The sequence below is a fragment of the Artemia franciscana genome, chromosome 2, assembly GCF_032884065.1.
Source record: "Artemia franciscana chromosome 2, ASM3288406v1, whole genome shotgun sequence".
NCBI classification, from domain to species: Eukaryota; Metazoa; Arthropoda; class Branchiopoda; order Anostraca; family Artemiidae; genus Artemia; species Artemia franciscana.
In genome coordinates, this window is record NC_088864.1 from 28,723,119 (window position 1) to 28,741,909 (window position 18,791).

At 34.9% G+C, this 18,791-nt stretch overlaps 1 protein-coding gene across 4 annotated transcripts in view; it reads right to left on the reverse strand.

The window, feature by feature from the left end:
* Positions 1 to 18,791, reverse strand: part of LOC136039816 (D-beta-hydroxybutyrate dehydrogenase, mitochondrial-like) — a 51,088-nt gene that overhangs the window by 14,346 nt on the left and 17,951 nt on the right. For all 4 annotated transcript variants that reach the window (XM_065723732.1, XM_065723749.1, XM_065723727.1 and 1 more), the window contains 3 exons: positions 11,317 to 11,505; positions 9,246 to 9,329; positions 2,887 to 3,067 (listed from right to left, as the gene is read on the reverse strand). In XM_065723732.1, the coding sequence (XP_065579804.1) occupies positions 2,887 to 3,067; positions 9,246 to 9,329; positions 11,317 to 11,505 (454 nt within the window). The remainder of the gene's footprint in view (positions 1 to 2,886; positions 3,068 to 9,245; positions 9,330 to 11,316; positions 11,506 to 18,791) is intronic.

An 18,791-nucleotide genomic window follows, 5' to 3' on the forward strand; every position in this document is an offset into this window, starting at 1 on the left:
TGTAAGGATTACAACAGGTTTTCAAAATACCAGGTCTTGTCTTCCACCTCTTTTTGTAAATTCTAAACGATAATGCTGCCAAGAAATACAGTCGAATCCTGTGTTCCAAGTTTTGCATAAACTAAATATATTTGTAGAAACAGAAATACCAGAAAGAAACCTATTTAAGATGCCACGAACAGACTTTTCCGCTTTACAAGTACATCTTGTAAATATTTGGGTTTACCATAGAGAGAGGTAGCTACCCCTTTTTATTCATTGCCTATACAGGTTTATGGACAGAGAACGACCCTCTATTTAGACCTAGTGTTCATTTGATGATGCTTCTTTTTATCGCTGCATAAATTTTTCGTTTCCTCCCAGCATGGAAACAAGAAGATTTTGAAATTTATAACAGGCTTGAGAATATAATTTAAACCTAGAAATAAGATTTCTAACTCTTTTAAAAACAGAATGACGTCTGAATTGATGAAAATGGAGATCACTTGTTACTGAGGCGAAATTATATAACGAAGTGAGATATTTCTTTTCTAATCTAAGAAGCCTAAAAATAATAGCCCTATAGGCCTAATTTTGCCAAGGTTAAATCTGATTGAAGTGCTTGCACACGCCTTTCCAATCGTCAACATTGATCTAAGACTCTTGCGAATTTGATAAATTCCAGAGGAAATGCCTACACATGGCAAAACGAATGATTCATTATTGTTAAATTCTCAGCTCTAGCTGAGCAATTGGTGGCCCATTTTTTATTTCTGAGGAAGCTCCTCAGAAATTCCGTTCAAACTTACTTCAACATAAAACTGAACTAATGAAACCGAAAAAATTTAGCAATTGTCACACAAACAAGAATAGTAAAATAAAACTTCCAAACATTAGTCTAGGGACGTAATCACTATAAATGCTTTTTTTTAGCTTCCCACATTTCTTTTAATATTTCGGTTTAATTTCTCAAAGCATATTTTTCATTTGAGCAGCCAATATCACTAGCCAAGAAATCACTTGGGCGGGGGAGGAGGCACCAGGACAACGGTTTCAAAAGGGTGGTAGGCCAAAACCCTAGAGGACTTGAGAAACGAATGGATCCTTTGGGCCAACGTGAGGTTAACAAAAATACCAAGCACCTTACCCTTCTATCACGAGCCCCAAAAAATCCCTTTTAAACAATTGCGGAGCCATTTTTTAATCAGTGCTAAAAAGAACCGACTAATGGTAGAGTGAAGGGGAAGTCTGCTCATAACCTCAAATCCTTGAATCTCTAAAAAGGGGTCTAAAAACGTGCAAGAGTTTCCTAAAAACTAAACAAAAGTAGACTAATATCAGTTGCTAATTTAAAACTTTCTTGTATCATGTAAAGTAAGGCTCGGGAGGTTGCGTATTCGTTTTGTCAATTGGCCCTCGGTGCACCAGCCCGTTTAATGACCCCCTGCTCTTTTCCAATGGCACTTCTTTTTACGTTAATTATGAACGATCGCCCATGGAAATGTATTCTGGCAGATGGACTCAAGAGGGCAGCAGAGGTCAAGTTTGTGACAATGCCACAGTAGTTGCTGGTGTGTACAAGAGAGTTCAATCGCCTATAAAAGACATTAATTCAAAAGCCAATTCCTAAACCTGGCTATGGTTCATAATGCTTGTATTTCAGTAAATACGACTATTTTTTTCGTAACTATTGACCAAGTGTTCCTCTATAAGAGAGGTGATAAGAGTGAGTGTGGTAAGACGTTAGCCTGGTCTCCGTAAATAGCAAATTACTTAGTATGATGATGCTTTTTAGACTTAGAGATACTGTTGATAAAGTTTTAAGAGAAGAACAGTGTGGTTTTAAGAAGAAAAATGAATGTGTCGACCAAATTTTTGGTATTAGATTAATAGTTGAGAGGTATCTGGGTCATCAAACACCGTCAGTCCTCAGTCTTATAGGTTATGAGCAAGCGTTTGATTACCAGACAAATACACTAAAGTGATTAGTGTTATGCACGAGAAAAACATTGCTGCGGTATGGTAGAAAATGAGGTTAGCAGCGTTTCGTTTTATCCCCATTAACATGGAATACCTCGATGGTTTTTGTCTTAAGGAACACAGCAAAGACAACGGGAGAGCACGGAATCGAATCGGGAAGTAAAACTCTTCTGGACTTAGATTATGTTGATGATTTAAGCATCCTAGATGAAAGTGTTTTGAATGAACTTTAAGAGGTTTTACGAGTTCAGGGTGCAAGAATATGTTTGAAAATTAATGTTAAGAAGACTAAGTCGATAAGGCTAGGAATAAGTGAAGATGAAGAGGTGATGTTGGGTAACGAGAAGATCCATCAAGTGGACAGCTTCCCTTACCTAGATAGCATTATTAGTAAAGACGGTGGGCACAGTGAAGATGTTAAAAGTAGAGTAACCAAGGCTCAGTGTTTTTTTTTATTGTTTTTTTTTTTTTTCACGGCCATTATCCCCTCAAGCTTTAATTTCTCTCGTAAAAAAACATTTTTTCGAAGTAGAAGAAAAGCTTCTTGTCTTACTTTTATAGCATCTAGAGATGAAACAGTCTGTTGGAAAACTCGTCTCTTTAGCTGAGTTTTATATTACCAGTAAGGAGCCATTTTTACAGGGGAAATATTAGCAGTCAGTTTATTTACGTTATTATAAAAATGCAACTCGTATGAGTTGTAATTGCTGAGAAGAAATCATTTTGTTCATCTTAGGTTTCAACTTTGCTCTTTACTTTCAATTAGAAAAACACTGTTTGCTATCTATTAATTTGGCCTCGAACAAACTTACTGTGGCAGGAGTCTTTCAAATTGGAAAAAAAATGCTATGACAGGACCTGCTGACCTCCAAAGGTTACCTATAATATTTACTTGGATTTATTTTTTCCAAGAAAGAAAAGACATACCCTTGCAATTCTTTGGTAATCTTTGCTCGACTTCCTTCGCAGCTTTCGTAACGCTTTCTTGAGAAGAAACATCCAGCTGGACGGTAAAAAGTCGCTGAGTTTTTTCACCTTCTTTTTCTAACTCTACGGCGCCCTTACCTCGAGAATCCTTTGTGAAGCAGCCAGCAAACACCACGTAACCCTAGAAAACCAGTGAACAATTTCCTTTAGTTCATTTTTTTCAATTCTATGTAAAAACATGAATGATCATGTGATCATAATATGACAACAAAATTATAAAATATGAAACATTTTTCCAAAGATGGCTGCTTTCGGGGTTACGACAGTTATTCTATTTATGACATTAGACAAAAAATATATTTCTGTTTTGTCTTTTGGATAACACTGAAAATCTTGCCAATTTCACACGAGCTTTTATCCCCTGTTTCATGATCCCCATACTAGACATCTTTTGTGAATTTTTTCGACTGAATAAACAAAGGCTAAAAAGGATCAACAGATTTGCCGTAACTAAGAGCGTGTTCCATTTTGAAATTTAATTTAATTCGCATTTACTTCAAATTTAATTCGAATTAATCGCGAACCCGGAACGGTTTATTAACCAATAATATTTTGTTAATCATTATAATTCACCGCAATACACATTAAAGTTGATATTTAAATATGGATAATATTACCAGTAAAATATGAGCATTTTTGATGTCTTAATACTCATTAATTCTTATAAATTGGTTGTTTTTTTCGGCTCAGTAGATTGGTTTTTTTGCCTTTATTCTCCACAATTTGATGTTGATTGTGCAGGAGTTAATACACTGAAGATGCTAGGTAACAGTATTCACAAAATTTTCTAAAAAATTTAATACACAGTTAATTTTTGATCGTTTTAGCCGTTAATTCTCTCTCACCGAAGGGATGGAAAAATATTTGACAGATAAAACTCATGGCAAAGGTCGAGAGAAACGATAAAATGTTTGCAACTGACAGAAAAAAAGGAGAGAAAAACTTCAAGTAGATGAAAAGTTTTGAACAGAAATAAGGAGCTGATTTCTAAATGGATAGGAGACAAGGAACTTGAATACCCTACAGAAGAAAACTACCAGAATACGAGCTTTGAATAGTCTATACATACCTCCCTAGTTGCAGCACTATTTCAATCTTACTTTTACAAAAAGAGATTCGACTCGATTAAGTCTAGTTATAATTAGCTTATGAGGATATAAATAAAAAAAAGCATGCTTGCTTGGCCTCATAGTGGCGTTAGGGTGGACCTTTCACGAGTTTGTCTAACCAGAACCGTGACAGCAAATAGCGCTACAGGGTGACCTTGAGGAGTGGGACCCCTCAAGAAAATTATAGCCAAGCAAGTGACACAACATTTAAACTAGATTCTTATTAATGGATGATTCTTCTAGGTTTAGTTTGTCTTGGTGGGCTTTTTTGGGCAGAACAACCTCTTCCTTTCATTCTAAATTATCTATAATAAATAATATAATATTCGTATATTATATATAAAACAGTACAATACTAGGTACTTGTGTATTATTCAGAGCACACTCAATAAGGGAAGTTAGGTTCTTCCGTGAATTAAACTACGATACAGGTACATTTTGTGAGAAAATCCGGTTTCATAGCCTCAAAGACAAAACTCAATTTAGTTTGCTAAGCATAGTGATAGAAGATAGTGTCTGAACATGGATTTTGAAATGAAGATTTGGGATTTGCCAAAGACTGAAAAAGAGGCAATTATATTTTTCCAGGATAAGGAGTTGTTGCCCACAACAAAACAGTGTGTAAATGGACACAACATGACTTAAAACTCTTACGAGAAGGAACATTTTTGGAAGTGTAACAATAAGCCATGTTTGAAAAAAGTCAATTTGCGTGTAAATACCCTACGTGGTTTACTGATAGTAGAATACCATTTATTTTCCTATTAAAGTATTATATTTTCATCATATTTTGTTTTATTACATTAGCTTAATCAAAAATATGGGCTATATATTTGCACATTAGGGCGGGGGGAGGGTTGCGTTATATAAAATACCTAACTTAACCTAACTGAACCACATCTATATATAAAATATTTAATTAAAATGCACCCGCATCGTAGTTTGTTTCACGAAAGAACCTAACTTCACTTATTGAGTGTGTTCTGAATAATGCAAAAGTACCCAATATTACGTATATTATACTCCAAAAATGGAGTGAGGAGATTTATGGGCACGAGTTCTACCTTAACCTGAATTTACCAGCTAGATATTTAACGTTGTGGATGTAGCTTAGGGCTAATAGCCTTCCAATTAGCGCAAGATTTAAAAAAATATTCTAAAGAAAGATGTTCCAACGAAGATCGATATACTTGCCCGCTTTGCAGAGTTAAAGAGTATTATTTGGTGCATTGCTTGAGCCAGTGCCAGGGGCTTTCTACGATAAGGGAAGGGATATTTGGAAAAAGTGAGTTGATACTTCCAGGTGTCTTAAATAGTACGTCACCCTTGTTTATTTGTCGAATAGCGAGGTATTGGGAAATTTTGTTAACTAAAAAAAAAATCCTAGTATGAAGTAAATGTAGTGTTTCACGTACGTGTTTTTTCCAAGTGTTAAGTGGTTTGTTTTTTTTTCAATTACTGTATTTCCAGGTATTAAGCACTATTATTAGGTTAATGTAGTGTTTAATTCAAGCGTTTTATGATGGTCGCTGATCAAAGTTTATGTTATTTGTGCCTTTCGTTTATGTTATTTTACTTATTCATGGCCGTATATTTGGCTTTAAAATACACTTATCTATCGATCTATAATGACATAATATTAATATGTAAGAATATATAACGAGTCGGAGGTAATAGGCTTGAGATTACTTGTGCAGGATTTCGACTCTTGTTCATGGAAGAGCATCGCCGAGTATGGAAAATCACGGAGAGACCATGATAGGCCCAGACTTGCACAAAGCCTTTATTCATACTGGAAGTCCCAGGGACTTCCAGTATGAATACTGGAATCCCCTGGGATAAAAAAAAGAAATTAGATATATAGAGCTTATTTACTCAGGCAGGAAGGATGGTGTGCATAGGTAGGGAGTATGACTCATGGTGAATTAGGAATTTTACGTTGGATGACATTTCCACGGAGGAGTTTTCCGTGAGGGGGAGGGGTATATTTCATAGAGCGTGAGCCAGATTTACCGGTATTATTTGAAAAACGAACAGAAATTATTCTATTTATGATGGGTTACCCCCTCGTCAATACCCTTCTCTTTACGCTGAAGTTTGACTGTTTGTCCCGATTTTTTAACAGCGGCTACCGAAACACAGGGGCCGTTTAATTAGAATAGGAAGCTTTTTTAAAAGTACTAACAGCTTTAGAGTAAAGAGGAAGATATTGGGGAGGGGACAACCCTTCATATACGGAATAAATCTGCCAAAATCAATATGTAAATTTGGTTTTAATTTTTCATGTAATTTGAGCCAAATTCGAACCTGCATTAGTAGAAAAACGTTCAGGAATTAAATACAAAAATAATTTGTTTTTAACTGAAAGTAAGGAGCGACATTAAAACTTAAGACGGACAAAATTTATTCATTGCATAAAAGGGGGTGTCCCCTCCTCAACGCCTCACTCTTTACGCTAAAGTTTGACTCTTTGTCACAACTCTACTTCCTTAGACAATTAGAACTTTAGCGTAAAGAGTGAGGCGTTGATGAGGGGACAGCTCCTTTCATATACAGAATAATTTCTGTTCGTTTTAAGTTTCAATGTCGCTCCTTACTTTCAGATAAAAAAAACTTGTTTTTATTTAATTAAAAATATATTGCTAGTTGCTCCTTTCATGACTAAAATTGTATGGTATCAGTGATATACGTCCCTATCAGTGATATACTGGTATCAATCATGGTATCAGATGGTATCAGTGATATACTAATAATGATATTAGTGATATACGTATAATATACGTCCCTGTGGAACCAACTCATGGAGGTAGCAGTGACACGGATGAATTTTACTTTCAACGATAGGGACAATTAGACAGGATCCCAGATAGAAATTTGGTATTAATATTAAGGGATTTTAATGCCCAGTTTGATAAAAATAGGGATAGATGGTATCCTGAACTAGGTAAATTGGGTGTAAGAAAGAAAATAGTACATTTACAGATTGCTGTAATTTTGTAGGTATGGGAATCTAGCTATAATCAATGCCAACCTTATTGATTATGTAATCTTAAACCGAAGATTGGTAGGATCGATAGAAGATACTATGGTATATAGGAGAGCGCTGTAATTGATGTTAAAAGTAAATATAGCCATAAAGCAGCATTTAGTAAGTAATTTTTACTGTTAAGATAAACAAGAAACAGTTATTATTTCTGAATACAATTTAAAACGAAAAGTTTTTATTAGGAAAGTTTATTTCCAAACGTATGCTTCAGTCCTCGCTTACTAGGGGGACGGGGAATCAAAGGAGGGGAATATTAAACCTGCGGTTTCAACTGTGAATATTTTAATGGTACACTAATTATGCTTCCCAACCTTCACACTACAGAAATGACACCAAAAGTGCCATAAAGCATTAACTTGCGCTTCTGCTTGAAGAATTAGCTTGCAAATGGGCTTTTGAACAGTTCTATATGATGTTTTAGTGCCAGCTACGGCTACAGAAATAAAAGAATTAACAAAAAACAAGGATTTCAGGCTCTTTTTTCAGATTCGCAAAAAATTGTTTGCAAAATTAAATTTTACTGTTAGGATAAACTCAAACGAAAAGTATTATTCCTGAATCAAATTTGTATGTCATTTTTTTTTAATTGTGCAGTTTTTTTGTTGTTGCTTTTTTTTTGTTGTTTTTTTAGTTCTCACCTACCAAGGGGGCTGAGAGAGGAGAAATCAAGAGAGGGGACTGAAAACTTCAAGTGACGGGGTATCTGCTGATAGAGATTGTAATGGTACCTTTATTGTGCTCCCTAGCTTTTTCATTCCAGAAATGGAACAAAAGAGTATCACTTTAGGTCCTATACGTCAAAATGGGTGGCTAAACCTCTAGTTCAGGGTCTAGTTCAGGTGGCTAAACACTGTTTCTGTTTTTACAAGAAGCAGAAGCGAAAAAAAAGCAGATGAAAAAAAACTGAACAGAAACTGAAACTGAAGAAAAACAGGTGATTTGATTCTCCTTTCTGTTCTGTTTTTTTGGAAACAGAACTAAAACAAACAGAAGTAAAAATAGATACGGAAAAAACAGATCGAAATAAAAACAGAACAGAAACAGAAACAGGCCCGTCAAAAACAGGTAACCTGTTCCTTCTTTCTGTTCTATTTTTTTGGGAAAACAGAAACAGAAATTGGATAGAAAAAAAAAACAGAAATAGAAGTAAAAAACAGAGACAGTGCCGATGCTTATTTCTAATGGCATATTTTTCAATTCAATCTGCCACCAGCTGGAAGGTGTTAAGCACTTTTTGAAAATTCCCCAAAAAATTTTTTACGATAAACTTTTATGATTCAGATAAATAGCTACTATTCTGAGAACAATTTTATATTATAGAAAAAATTCTCACCAGACGGTTTGTCTTAAACCATTTTCATACATTCAGTTTTTATAGGCCTTGGTTCAAGTTTTGTTAAGTTGCAGCTATTGCTGCAACCATGATGAAAGAGAGTACATAGTAAGAAGTCAATAAGCATGGTAGTAAATAACCTCTTCTGGGAAGTTGTTGTCTTGTCACCTCCCATTCCTCGCCAGCTCAGGACTTGGGCCTTTGATCTCGTAAGATGTCATTTAACTGTGACGTTAAAAGAACACTAAATATTGCGATTCCCCATTTAAATAAGCCCTCTCCCAACATTCTACGATTACAGGTAAGATGCGATTACCTTTCAATAAGGTAAAGAAATAGTAGTTGTCCTGGGTATTGAAAGTAAAAAACTGCACACGATATTCCCTGGGCCCTCTCCTGCTATAATATTGCGGATTACATGATATAGCGTAAATTGTTTTTAAAAAAATCACAATAAACCCCTTTGAATTATGAGGTAAATAAATTAAAACTGAAATTTAACACAAGTTTCCCCGCTAGAAAAATAAAATCTCACACTGGACGTCTTTGATGTTTGGGGTAACGGTATTTTACCCCCTCACTTCAAGACTTGTACCACCTCAAATCATCTTTTGGCTTCAGACAAGTACCCATGCGGTGAGACAGCCAAAAAAAAAACCGCTTAAATCATTGATATTCTCACTGCAATATGGGTTAATTATGCTTTTCTTTTTTTTGTCTCATTAGGCATACATCATCCAAAAATTCGGATAGATGCTGAATTAGCTGTAATACTTCAAACGATCCTACCTGAGGAACAAAAAGAACATACCAAAGAATGCAAATGTTTTGCTAAAGCATTGCCAAAGCCGGTATCGCATCCTGTGACAAAAATCGCCTTTCCTTCTGGGGTGACCTTGAATACAAACAAAAAAGTTTAAAAACATTTTAGATTTCACCAGAACTTGCATCAGACCTAAAATAGAATTATTTTCTGCCTTTTTTGCAAAACATCTGAAGCAGAAATCTAATCTAAAGGTAGAAAATACCTTCTTCCGATTTGAAGTTTCTGAGGTGAACTTGTCTATTTCAAGTGTATGGAAACGCGTCTAAAATTTTTCTAGCCACGGTCTGATACGAGGCATATTTTTCACAAACCACCTTATGAACAAAACCATTTATATACAAAATCAAATTTATTTTTTTTAATGAAAATTCATTTATTTGTTTGCTCATTTCAAGCGTACATATTCAATACAATTATATAAATAATATAAACAGATAAAAAAATTAACAATTACATACATTTAAAACTTTAATTAACGAGGCAAACTTTCTTTCCTCACATTTTGTCCTTAGTATTATCGGGAAGGGAAGGAAACAAACAAAAAACAAATCAAGCTCCGTAACCTAACTGTACCTACACTGGTTTGAAGTAATCATCAATAATTGTATTGCTGAACTGCTGTGGTCGAATTGTGCTATTTTATACATAAATAGTGACGAAGACCACACAGCCTTTCCATCATAAACAGCAAATAACAAGTAGAACAATAGGGAACTTTTTACGTAACACAGTGGAATTCCAAACTTTAAATTAATATTTCCACCCTATGTCCAAAGGCCGTCCTCAGCATAACACAAATGAAAATATAAAAGAGAAACTTACATTAAAATACGACCATTAAAACTAAAAAATAAAAATAATAATAAAAACAGCCTTAGCATCCTTACTTCAACGAAGTTCAACCAGGACTGAAAGATAAAGTGAGGTGAATCAATTAATTCAGACGAAATAAAAATAATTAAATACACGGTTTCAATGCTAATCTTGACTTTTTGCCAGCTAACCTCAAATGTCTTTTTGAAGCAGGTTCACAAGTAGTAGGTTCACTTGCCTATCGTGTAAGATTTTTTTTTCATTTTCTTATTTAGTCGGAGACCCTTAGGACTCTAGCATCAGTTATGACCTTTTCCAACTATCTGGTTCAAAAGAGCTTAAAAGCATATTTCTTGGAACAAGATATAACTCAAACTCTTCCTTTCTAGCTGGAACGTCAACAAACCTACATAATGCAGTAGTTACCTCAGAGATAATTCTTCTCTGTAACTAAGTTCAATATATTCTGGGGAGTGGAACAAATCGTAATGAACAAATCACATAACTGATGGAGTAGAAAAACAAAAAAGCATTATAAAACCAAATCAATACTTTAAACGACAGAACTAGTCTGCCGAAACGCATCTAAAATGTACTCTCAGAGTTTCGTCACTTTTGATGGGTTTCAAATCTTCTGCGGACAGAATTCAAAGGGTTAATAACCCCACACCTGATCGATACAGGGATGTTACTAGTCTAAAGAGGCGACCGAAGCAGGCACTGTGCATATTTATTAAGACCGACCGCGTGAAAATCGACAAAAATTGTAAAAGAGCGAGTAAACACGGGCTACAATACATTCTATACGGACAGAGTTTCTAGGGTTGGTGATGCCCAGAGAAAACTTAATTACCACTCCCGACTCAAATATAGGTAGACAAAACCAAACCTAAGTGAAAAATTCGATCAAAGTGGGAAAACTACAACCACAGCGCTCTCCATCCCCCAGCTGCGGCACTCAGGGATGCTGATGTGGTTGCCCCTCCTCTAAGAACGGTTCTGTATACAGAAGAAGACGGTGACTAAATTTAGTAGAAACTAGCAGCCCATAGCCTTTCCTAGTCTTGTTTGCCAAAAAAATCATACAAGGAAAGTCGGGTAGCACGTAAATTTTTCCCAAGTACTCCAAGGTAAGTGAGGTGTGACTATTTTTTTCGTTCTGCAAAAAAAATTGGACATAGAAGAACAATTATTTGAAAAACATTGGAAAAGTTTTACATTTGGTTAAAAAGAAGTTACTTACCGTTAGATACGAAATAAACGTAATCAACGGAACTCCAATTGCTAAAAGAAGTAGAAATAGTCCAAAAGAGCCAATTGTTAGCATCCAACCAAAAAAGTAACTAGTTATAAATGAGATTCCAGTTACGAGAAGGCATCTTTCTATGAGTCCCCATGGTGACTGTTGATTCAATATGTTCGAAGCAGAGGCCTATAATAAATGACAAACGTTATTAGACAGTTTAGAGCATTCAATTGATCTGCTGCTTTTTTCCGACTTTTATATATTACATTTTCAAAATATTTGAGGCTTACTGGCTCGGTTTTCCCCTTTTTTGTCCTCATCTCTCCCATTCCATTCTATTGCTGTTCATCCCTTTATCTAAAAAAAAGGCCGTGAAGTGAAAAGAGAGACAACATGGAAAACGATCACTTGTTAATTTAAACGAAACGGACAAGGGAAAAAAGAGAATTGATTTTCGTCAAAGAGCTTTTTGTCCTCTTCTAAGAAAATATTGACCTTTGAGTTCTTCCTTTATTGAAATTTTAATCATTAAAGCATCTCCTTTTAGTATGTATTTGTACTGTATGACTTTTTCTCGGGTGGGTAACCCCCTCTCCCTTGGTAGAATCAATGCCCCTCCCCTAGAAAATATGTGTACGTGCCTGTGGTGTATATTGTAAAAAGAACAATTAACAGCAAATACACTTAAAAAGTGAAATTTTTCATTGACTCGATGGGTCAAACTGCGAACATCCCTTAACAAGCAACTGAAATCAATAAAATCTTTCGGCCCCTTGTTGACGACAAATAATCTACTAAAAACAAACAGTCAAAAACCCAGAGCTTATTCCAGAGAGACAATATTCGAGGGATATAGGTCTCGATTTCACTTTTTCATGGGAAGGGGCGATTCCCTTATTAAATGTTGCTGAAACTTGTTAATAGCTTTCATAGAATGCTTAATAATTACCTATCTTTTCCAAAAAGCATAACAAAAAAAAACTGAATATTTTCCTAGTGTCTTTGGATAAAGTAACTCTGAGTATAGAATTGGATGGTCTTTTCTTTTTCTAATTAGAGATTGTAAAGCATTAGTCAGAAACTTTGGATCAGAATAACATTTCCCCATCCTATCGTTTGATTACAACTACAAAATCAATATGTTTTTATTTCTATTTTTGCAGGTTATTTCTGTTCGGCTATTTTGCGATTCATGGACTACTTCTAATAATTACTTGCTCTATCAGTTGGACCAACTACTCATTCGTGGTTTTAGGTCTTGGCGAGGGCAGCTGCCCCCCCCCCCGTTTTTCTGATATCTGACGTTAAAATCCATTTATGTGTTATAAAATGTATACCTGTAATACACTTCCCCCCCCCCTCAGATTATGAGGCCTAAAACCGCTACTGCAACCACTGCAACAGTAAAGTTCAAGTCAAATTTCGCAATAATCCAATTGCTACTTTACACAAAGAGAGTATTTCATGTTTTTATTCCCCCAGGGTACCGGAATTAGCAAGTTGCTATCCCAACTTCAGATTTGTTTTTGACCCAAAATTAGCAAAATGTTCTCCGTTTTCAGATCAAAAAGAGCACCAACTCGGGTACCAGAGGCCCAATTTTAGGGAAACCCCACCATTTTATTTAATAATATTTCTTCTATTTTATTTTATTTAACAATATTTTCTTCTTTGCATAAGGGTTCCCTTGACCCAATAGCACACATGATATAAGTGTTAAGCTTTCAAAAAAAACTGTCGGTCCTTTTTTTGGACGAATCAATCTTTAAGAGACAAAAGTTATTCAAAACTTTTATCCCTTCCCCCAAGCACGATATTTCAATGCCTCTTGTCCTCCCTAAACACTCCAAAAAAGTATTAACTCGATCCGCCCAATCGTGCCGAGATGTCACAAATATGCTATTTTGATTGCCTGGGTGAATATACTGTATTTTGGTTTATCCAACTATTTCCCTGTGAGTAGATCCAGAGTTAAACTTGTGCTAATACTGCCCAAACTTTTAGACGGATCAGACACCAACATTGTTTGGCCACCAAATCACATCCGTCTTAAGACAAAATAAGAAGTCCCCTTGCCCCTCCCCCACAAACTCCAACAGTGTCAGGTCGATCCCCTTTTGTCATTCCGGAGGTTTTGCAAGTATGCGGTTCTTGATTTTCCTCTGCTTCTCCCTCTAAGTCAAAATTCACAGTCCGCTTGATCACCAAAACACTCCAGGGAATTTCAACTCGATCCCCAAGCTGTGCCAGATATAATACAGATATACTATTCTGATGAATTGGGTTCCCGTGGCTTCTTTCGGTCTAAATCATTACTTCACCAGGAATATATATATATATATATATATATATATATATATATATATATATATATATATATATATATATATATAGGTATATATATTCTGTGGTATATATATTCATAGGTATTCTGTGGTAGGCATAACACTTGACTGGGTAGAGACTTTGAAGTGCCGAAACCCTATAGGCAAGTGTATTCTCCTGATGAGCCCTTGTGTTGGATTGTTGCCTCTGAATTATTTGTCTTTACTGTTTTTATTGATTGGTAAATGACGACTTATACTTATTGACGACATGACTGCCTGTCCATGGATTATTCTTTATGGTTGATTGTGTATGGCTATTCTGTTTGACCTATGTGATTGTATGGATGAGTAGGATTAAGGCCTCATTCAAGTGCTGGTCTATATTAGTCACTAATTTAGGAAAACAGTCTTCCTTTCCTCCTTCTGTCTCCCTTTTTTTTTAATGTGTTTGTTGTATATATATATATATATATATATATATATATATATATATATATATATATATATATATATATATATATATATATATATATGTGTGTGTGTGTGTATATATATATATATATATATATATATATATATATATATATATATATATATATATATATATATATATATATATATATATGAATTACAATTTATAATCTTATGCTAATGCCCCTTAAATCGGCAACTTAATTCTTACAAAGAGAAAAAAAATTAAATAGTGCTTAATTTTCCAGTAATTAATTATTTTCAATGGTGAGGAAACAAGGCTTTCTTTTCATGAAACATAACTTAGAGTTATGTAAGTTGTAGGATCAATTGAAGTAGAATAACGATTGTTTTAAATAACACAAGAAATGACACAGAGAGACATTTAAAAACCACAAAAAGACGCTTTTTTAGCAGATCATGGTTGCAGCAGCGGCTGTAACCGAAGTTAGCAGTAAACCATCGCCCGTCTAGTGATAAAAATTTCTCAACCAAGTCTGATTCAGAATTGGTGAATTTTTCCAGATGTAACTACTACTACTACTACTAATAACTCACTGCAGCACCAAGCCGCCTGAGGCCAACACAGCTACGCACGCTCCTCCTCCAACCTAATCTATTTAAAGCCTTCTTCTTTACACCCTCCCAAGAAGTTCCCATTTCCTTTAAATCTTTATTTATGACATCCTCCCAACCCAGACAAGGACGACCTGCTTTCCGTGTAGCCCCAGACGGTTGGCCAAAAAGGACAATCTTCGGTAATCTGTCATCCTTCATCCGTCGAACGTGGCCTAGCCATCTCAACCTTTCTTTCATTATAGCCCCAGAAAGCGGGATTGAACCACACTTTCCGTACAACCTACTGTTTGAAATACGGTCAGTCAGCCGGGTACCCAGAACAATCCGTAGGCAATTTCTCTGGAAAACATCTAGTAAATTTTCATCTGCTTTTCGGAGTGCCCATGCTTCAGAGCCATATTTGACCACTGTCATCACTGTAGCTTCCAATATTCTAATCTTGGTTTTTAGACTTATCTTTCTATTCTTCCAAACTTTTTTTCACTGTGAAAAAACACCCTGAGCCTTAGCTATTCTACTTTTAACATCTTCACTGCTCCCACCATCTTTACTAATAATACTACCAAGGTAACTGAAGCTCCCAGCCTGATCAATCTTTTCGTTACCTAATGTCACCTGTTCATCTTCACTTATTCCTAGCCTTAGTGACTTAGTCATCTTAACATTAATTTTCAAGCCTATTTTAGCACCCTGAACTCGTAAAACCTCTAAAAATTCATTCATTTTGCTCACACTTTCATCTAATATGCTTAAATCATCAGCATAATCTAAGTCCAGGAGCGTTCTTCCTCCCCATTTGATTCCATGGTCTCCAATTGCCTTTCCTGTGCTCCTTAAGACGAAGTCCATCAAAATGATCCATATAAAGGGGGATAGAACACAACCCTGCTTAACTCCTGATTTAATACAAAACCAGTTGCTAACCTCATTTCCTACCTTAACCGCAGCAGTATATAAAACTGAGGACCAAAGGTCTTTGACAACGAAGGGACTTCTCAATTATTAACCTAAGAGTGAAAACATGGTCGACACATCCTCTACCTTTTCTAAAACCGCATTGTTCTTCCCTTAAAACTTTGTCTGCAGCATCTCTCAGTCTAAAAAGTATCATATTACTCAGTAATTTGCTACCTACAGAGACCAGACTAATGCCTCGATAATTACGACACTCACTCTTGTCACCTTTCTTATACAGTGGTTTAATTAAGGTTCTCCTAAAATCATTGGGTACTTCCCCTTTTTCAAAAATCATGTTCATAATCTTCAGTAGCTTATTCCTAACCTCAGAGCCACCATATTTAAGAAACTCATTAATCATACTTATTATTTTTAAATCCTTTTAGTACTGTCGCTAATTCTTCCTCACTAAACAAATCTTCCTTCACATCCAAGGTATCACAAACTTTTTCATTTTCATCTATATCTTTTCCTGCAACTGTATCTCGGTTTAGCACATTCTCAAAATGTTCCACCCATCTTTCTTTAACTTTTTCCTTATCACTTATTGTGGCCCCATTTCCATCTTTAACTGGGACTAGTCCGGATTGGCTACTCCCTTTCAATTTATTAACATGCCAGTATAATATTTTACTATTATGCCGTCTAGCCGCATCTTCCAGATCCTCAGCAATTTTATCCATGGCCTCCACTTCACATCTCCTTAGTTCATATTTTAATGCTTTCTCCACTTTCTTTACATTTCTTTTGTTTTCATACGACCTATCACTCAGATAATTCTTATACAAACCCCTTCTACTCTCTATTAAACCTAAAGCTTTTAATTCCTAGTTGCAGTCTTAGCACTCTTCCCTAGGACACCATCAGCAACTTCACAAATTGTTTTTCTGAAATTATTCCATCCATCTTCCACATTGTCAAATTTTAAACTCTCAAGTTTAGTACTCAACTGTTCCTGGAATTTTTTTCTCAAATTTTCATCCTGAAGTCTACCAACATCATAACTTTCCGGGAGGGAGTTACCCTTCCGAAGTTTCAGCTTTAAATCAACCTTAGACACTACTAGATGGTGATCTTTACTTTTAACATCAATAAAGGCACTCCTATACACCCTAGTATCTTGTTTTGATCCTGCTAGTCTTCTGTTTACTGAAAAGTAATATATAATTAAAAACTTTTTTGAAATTTTGAAAGTTTTGAAACCATCGAAAATAGAGGCATTTTGAGATGAAAAGTACACCATTGGAATCAACATAGCTGAATACCGAAATCAGGGGTTTACAGCCCTTCATCTTACAAATCATCAAAAAAAGCGTAGCTCAGCACGAGTGGCACTAATTTATGCCTTTTTTATTTCTTGTTTTTCTCCAGTATTGATAGGTTAATAGAAGATCATAGAGAGTTGGCTAAGGGCTCATTCAAAAGACAAAATACACCTATGCACATTTTACAATTTTGTCTTGTTGGTGCCTGGAAAGTACCATATGGTACCAAAATTGCGATTTTTAGATCCATTTTCCAGAATGGGAAAGGCTAGGAAACTAATTAGACCCGGTTCAGATAAACACTGAAGGTTTTGGAATGAGTGTTGACTCGACTTGCTACTTGAATGAAGTACCAGATATGGTGACGGTACGTAAACATTTACTTAACGGATGACACAAGGATTTGGATTCGTCAGAGAGAAATTAAGCTATATATATATATATATATATATATATATATATATATATATATATATATATATATATATATATATATATATATATACTATAAATAAATTAGGAAATCTCCTGTTTACTTTGATTTTCTATTTATGCACTTTCCCAAAGATAACGGGGATAATACACCTCTCGGAATTCTTATCTTTATGGCCGAGTTGCATGTTTCCATGGAAAACTTTGAATTAGGTTGTAAATTAAACACATGATTAACACAATACTTAAAAAGAAAAATCCCATGTTGGCCTTTTTTGTAAATATTCTTAAAAACACCTTTCGAAAAAAAATTGAAATTTTAGATGAGCGGAAATAAAGTCCTATAGTAATTCAAACCTAAAAGTACCAGAAATTATTATCAAGGAATAATTCAAACCCAAACCGAACTGAACTTAAAGTAATCGGTAATACCAAACATTAAGATAGTAGATGCTGATAGAGACCAATAAATAAACCCTAAGACGAGTAAAAATTCAAATGAATACAAAGTAAAAACTTAAAACGAACAAAAATAACTTTAAACGGGAGTTTGGCGACTGCCCCCCCCCTCCGAACCGTAAACCTACTAAATCAAATTGCATCATTTGCGTTTTATTAAAAACTATATATGTTTTGAACAGTGTGCTTGAATATTTCAAACATCGACGCAAAAAAATACAAAATAAATCACCATAATAATCAAGATCAAGAAAAGAACTAATGAAAAGGAAAAGTACTGCACATTTAACATACGGTTATATTAATTTCTGTGAATCTCAGCAATTCGAGATTCAAGATTTTTTTTTTTTTTTACAATTATAAGAAAATGTTTAAAATATCTATAGTTTTTCACAAATGACGCAATAAACTTTAAAAGTTCACAGTTAGAGGAGGGGGAGGGGAGCAGCCAAACCCTTGTTTTCAGTACTTTTTGTTCGTTCTACATCTGATTTCAGCATTAGTTAAAATTTTTACTCGTTTTAGGATTTATTTATTCATCTATTTCAGAATCTCTTATCTGTATGTTTGATGTGGTGATTACTTTAATTCCTGTTTGTTTTTGGTTTCACTTATTCATTGAAAATAATTTCTGGTCATTAGAATTAATATAGGACTTTATTGGATATTTGCCTTTCTAGCAAAAACTTCTTCCCCTGAAAGTCCTTTTCTAAATTAATATCTGTTTGTTTTTTATAGCCAAAGTTTTATTATTGGTTAATAAGTAATGAACATTTCTCCATTTTTTAGGTCAACGGTTTAAGAATTAAAATAACGGATCTTAATTTAAATTTCTTAAGACAAGTAAAGTGATCTGAGCCTTAGCTTTGATTGTATTCAATACTATAAATTTTCGTTCAATTTGAAATCAAGGTGTGAAATGGTTCTTGAACTAAGATTTTGGTTCAGCAGTAACTTATAGATAATACACTCGAGAGAATCC